General features: G+C 32.3%; 1 protein-coding gene across 1 annotated transcript; it reads right to left on the reverse strand.

Annotated features, from left to right (window-relative positions):
- Positions 1–2745: 2745 nt before the first annotated feature.
- Positions 2746–4346, reverse strand: LOC131017476 (uncharacterized). The gene is made up of 5 exons (XM_057946226.1): positions 4177–4346; positions 3968–4097; positions 3574–3885; positions 3385–3489; positions 2746–3291 (listed from the first exon to the last, which is right to left on the reverse strand). The coding sequence occupies exons 1-5, from the start codon at positions 4329–4331 to the stop codon at positions 2932–2934; spliced, it is 1062 nt and encodes a 353-aa protein (XP_057802209.1). The 5' UTR covers positions 4332–4346; the 3' UTR covers positions 2746–2931.
- Positions 4347–5363: the final 1017 nt, after the last annotated feature.

Consider the following 5363-nt stretch of genomic DNA (forward strand, 5'->3'; position numbering starts at 1 on the left):
CGTCGGCGGAGTGAGTGTATAACGCTGTCATCGTTTTTATCCACGTTCATCTTCTCTTGTTTGATACAGGGTCGAATGTGTTGATGTGTTTTTTCCGAAAATATTCAAATAATTAGATAAAAAATTTGGTATTTTGTCTAAACAAATGTGTGGCTACTATTGTTTGGATAACAATAATTTTTATAACCAATAAAAAGAAGCATATTGTTTTGATATGAGCAAGAGGTGTATATATATATCTTGTATATAAAAAAAAGAGACACTCTCCCTTGCAATTGGTTGCACCGTGCAACTGGTTTCTGAATGACACTACTTTAACATACAAATGACACTTGAAGATCTTCAAGTGTCATTTGTATGTTGAAGTAGTGTTATTCGGAAATGTTTAAGTGTCATTTTCCGAATGAAGTAGTGTCATTCTGGAAACTAGTTGTATGGTGCAACCGGTTACACGGGAGTATTTGTGTAAAAAAAATTTGTTAGGTTGATTGATATGTACGTTAAACTAAAATACATAACATGCTTTAAGATACAAATTTCAACGCGAACGATAAAAGCTTGATAAGAAACGGAATCAAACACTAATGAAAACATAAAAAATATTAAATTATCTTGGCGTGTTAAACACACATATATATACAAGGTAAAATTATGCAATTAATACACAAGTTACAATCACCAATGAGCCCATATTAAAATGGTCTTGTCAATTCTATAACAAACAACTAGGTATCTATTCTATAAAAAATGATGCCTAGTAGTTATGTAATCTATACTATATTAAAACAGCAGTTTTCAATTAGAAATTGATTTCAAATCAATTTGAAAATTGAATGACGATTTTGTAGTTAAGACAAAATTGAAGATTTATTTATAAACTCTATTTATTCTTTTCATTTTCTTTTCTTTAACTTCTTATTTTTTTGTTTTATTTATTTCTAAAATTATGAAATTCGATTAATTATAAAATATTCAATATGCCTATCAAATTAAAGATCACGATAAGAGCTTTAATTTGATATAGTTTATGTAAATATAAGATTTAAAATGTAAAAATTATATTAGTTTAAATATTAAAATTTTAAAAATTTCTCTCTCCTCTCTCATCTTTTTTTTACTAAATCTATTCTTTAATTCATTTTTCATTATTTTTTAATTTTGTAAACTTTTTTTTACTATTCATAATTTAAAATAAAATATTAAAATATTTAAGTCAACTAACTCACATTTCTAACAAACGTTTATTTACAGTTCTAGAATCTATAAAAAGGATTTTATTTTCTTTTTCTTTATCTTTTTATTTCTTTGTTTGTTCCTTTCAAAATTTTTGAAATTCGTTTAATTATAAAATATTTAATATGTATATTAAATTAAAGATTGTGATAAGAACTTTAATTTGATATATTTTATTTATAATATAAAATTTATATTTATTTAAAAATTAAAATTTTTAAAAATTATATCTCCTCTCATTTTTTTTTTGAATAATTTTTTTAATTGTTTAAATTTTTAATTTTTTAACTTATTTTTTTTATTTACATAATATCAATTTTTTTATTATTGGGGATTCTTTTTTTTTTTAATATTCAATAAAATATATTTAATTAGTTAAAGTTAATTTTTTTTATTATATGTATAAATGTGATATTGAGTTATTATCAATTTGATATAAATTTAGAAATATAAAAATATTTCCCGTGCATTGCACGGGGTGCAAATGCTAGTAATTTTTTATTTGAGAATGTGGTTAGGTAATTATTAGGTGGTAATGTTTCTATCCTAGTTGAATATAGAAGTCGCCAAAATGTTTAATTAAATCTCAACTAGAGATGAGTGCTTTCCCAAATCTACAAGGATGAGACATATTTTGAAAGTCAGCTCTGATACATGAACGTACAATAAGTACAACTTGACTACATGAATCAACAATAATAAATTCAATATTCATGCATGTAGTTTAGATAATATCAAATTAATGTTTCAACAAGCACAAAACACTCCGTTTCTTATCACACATGACACATAGACACAAGAATAACAAAAGATAAGTAAAGTAAGGTTGAGTTTATTGAGTAAATATGTTGATGTGTTGCGGTAGATTCCTAGGGCATTCACGGATTCGGAGATGTTTGAGCTTCGGCATTCCACCTTCTTCTATGATGACGCTCTTCAGTTCATCCAAATCTCCAAGGACCAGGGCTTCGAGACAGGGGAACCCATCGCACAAAACTAGCATCGTTTCATGCTCCACTACAAAAAAATTCGCAATTCTCGACGGAAAATCCTGTCGACAAATATCAAAAACCCGTCGTTATTTTTGTTCTCGACGGATTCTCGACGGAAATCGGGAGTCATTAATTTAATCGTAGGGAAATTAATTCTCGACGGAATTTAATTCTCGACGAAAAATTCCGTCGAGAAAATATTTTAGCCCGTCGATAGATTGTTGGAGAATTATGCCAAATCTGACTAATTAATGGCGGATTCTCGACGGAAATTCCCGTCGAGAAATTCTCGACGGAATTTTCCGTCGAGAATTTGTTTTCCCTCTTAAAGTGGATTCCGTCGAGAATCCGTCGAGAATTCGACAAGTTTTGCTTTCCGTCGAGAATTTGTTTTCCCTCTTAAAGTGGATTCCGTCGAGAATCCGTCGACAATTATTCAGTTTGTATATATATATATTTCTCAATATTGAATATCCTGTAAAAATCAATATAAAATATTCAAATTCAAATATACTTATAATGAACATCCAAATTCAAACATATTTACTAGACATCCAAATTCAAACATACTTACTAAACATCCAAAGTCAAACATACTTACTAAACATCCAAATTCAACATACCTAAATTAAGCTAAATATCAAATATCATAAGTTCTAACTCCATAGTTACTACATAAATCCAAATTCAAACTTCATAAAAAGTATCAATTATGACCCTTATTCATATTTGCCATCAACTGCGCCACCATACTCTTGAGATCATTAATGGTGCCATCTTGCTCCAGCAGACGTGCCTCGAGTTCGTTCCCTCTAGTAGCCTGAGCATTCACTTCAACTCTTAGCGCCTCGACCTCCTCAAGAGAAGCAGCAGGGGCAGTCTGAGACGTGCTAGTGGACTGAGTACTAGATCCACTAGACACCATCTGTGTCATCATTCCCATCCCGAGCACACGGCCTTTCGTGTCCCTCTTCACCACCTCCTTAAAGATGGCGTGTACCTCTTCTGGTGTCGGATCCCTACCTTGAGTGGCTTGAATATCTTGAATGCGACTCTCAATCTCCACCTACAATTAGTTTAGTTGAATCGAATTAAAACTATATATTCAAGTAAAAATGGAATAATGAAACTTTAACACATATTAAAGTAATACACTTACCGCGTGTGCCTCGGAACGTATGCCCGTGTATAATCCTTCCTTCCGGTGTATGCGTAGAAATGTATCATACGCAGCACAGTCAACCGGGATATTCTTTTCCCGAGCCTATAATAAAAACATAAGATGTTAACAATATATATATAAAAAAATAATTTAATTTATTACAATGAAATAAATTATTTAACTCACCAGATGCTCGGCGTGGTCAATGGCACTACGCGAGCCGCCATGATGTATGGCGATTCCTGTACCGGGACCACAATGTTCAGAGCGCCGGTTCTTGCTCGCCTGCTCGGATATGCGCTTCACTTCAGGTAGATCCCAATAGGCTTTCCAAGCCGTTTCAACATGTTCCTTCAGATATGCTGGCGTCTTCTTTTCAATTAAGACGAGCTTCTTTGTCGCGCTTACAAAGTCCTTGTAAGCAATTCTAGCCATCCTGATCCATGCAGTGCGGATAACTTCTCTTGAATACATAGAAGGGTCCCACTCAAATGCATTCTGTATATTTTAGATGATGTCAATTTCTTATATAACATTAATATTATAATAGCGTTAGGAAAATAATTAAACAATCACTTACAACAAACCGATTGAAGTAAACTTCAATCGTGTCTTCAGTAAGCGCCTTCCATGAGGTGCCGGTGACCTCTATGTATGCTTGAAAAGTATGTGATGTGTAACGCCGGATTTTATTGGTTGGTCGTAAAATCCTTCAAATTACAAATTGGAGGTTATATATTTGTATATTAAAACAATATAAATTGTATTAAAACATTATAAATTACATACCCATTAGTTAAAGTGCATAAAATCTTCCCATTAGGAAGAACAGTGATATTCTCGCCTGACCGAGAGATATGTGACGATGCAGGCTGCTGCTGCGGCTGCTGTTGCGGGATCTCATCACTAGAAGTAGAGGTGCTACCAAGTGGCTGGGTGCTCATCTATATCACAAAATAAGAGTTGTATAAATAAGATATATGCCGATTATATAACAACATGAATGATTTAGAATTTTAATATCATAATATCATATCATTGCATAAGGTAGAAAAAAACAAGGATGATAGTCATTTTAAAGATCTAAGCAATCATTTGAATCACTATTTACCTGAATTTCAAAGATCAAAGGTAGAAAAAACACCATGCCTAAAATAAAACACAAGCACGTGTTTTATTCGCTATCATCTGAATCATTATTTGTAGAGTCAGATGTTTCTAAGACATATTCATTGGTGTCAACATCTTCTTCATCATCCTCATCTACTAGATATACCAAAGCACCATCTGGATGAATTGGCATTGTATCATCATCAATTGTCGTGTGAGGGGTTCTACCAACAAGCTCTTCTTGAAAAGGAGTAGGATCGATAGGAATATTTTGAATAGTTGATACTTCTACAAGTGGTCTTGCCTTCACCTTACAAGCTGCCAACCAATCTTTCCTACTTTGATTTTTACTTGGATATGTGCAGTAAAATACTTGAGAAGCTTGAGTTGATAGGATGAATGGTTCATAGTTGTCATATCGACGACGTTGGTTAATTGAAACCAATTTGAAGTCACGATCAACTAACGTCCCCGATGGTCTGGGGTCAAACCACTCACACTTGAAAAGTGTGATCGTTTTAGTTGGTACACCAGAATACTCAAGCACCACTACTTCAACCAAACGTCCATAATAATCCAACTCCAAACCTTTTCACTACTAGAAAAACGCTCATAGATAACGGATTTTTTCCGTTATCTATGAGCAAAAAAACCGTTGTGTATAGTGGTGTTATCTATTCTATACGTCATACACAACGGTTTCAAAACCGTTATGTATAGTAGCATAGATAACGGTACGATGCGTCATACATAACAGTACGCATCCGTTATCTATAAAGGTTATACATAACGGTTTTTCACCGTTATGTATTAAGATTTTTCCATTATGTATTAATTTTTTTTTATTTTTTTTATCATAGTTAACA

The sequence above is a fragment of the Salvia miltiorrhiza genome, chromosome 3, assembly GCF_028751815.1.
Source record: "Salvia miltiorrhiza cultivar Shanhuang (shh) chromosome 3, IMPLAD_Smil_shh, whole genome shotgun sequence".
NCBI lineage: Eukaryota > Viridiplantae > Streptophyta > Magnoliopsida > Lamiales > Lamiaceae > Salvia > Salvia miltiorrhiza.

Coding starts and splice junctions, on each gene's coding strand:
- LOC131017476 (XM_057946226.1), bottom strand. CDS start 4,331: ATGAGCACCCAGCCACTTGGTAGCACCTCTACTTCTAGTGATGAGATC. Junction 4,098..4,176: donor TTATGCACTTTAACTAATGG/GTATGTAATTTA, acceptor TGTAATTTGAAG/GATTTTACGACCAACCAATA. Junction 3,490..3,573: donor TTGACCACGCCGAGCATCTG/GTGAGTTAAATA, acceptor TTTTTATTATAG/GCTCGGGAAAAGAATATCCC.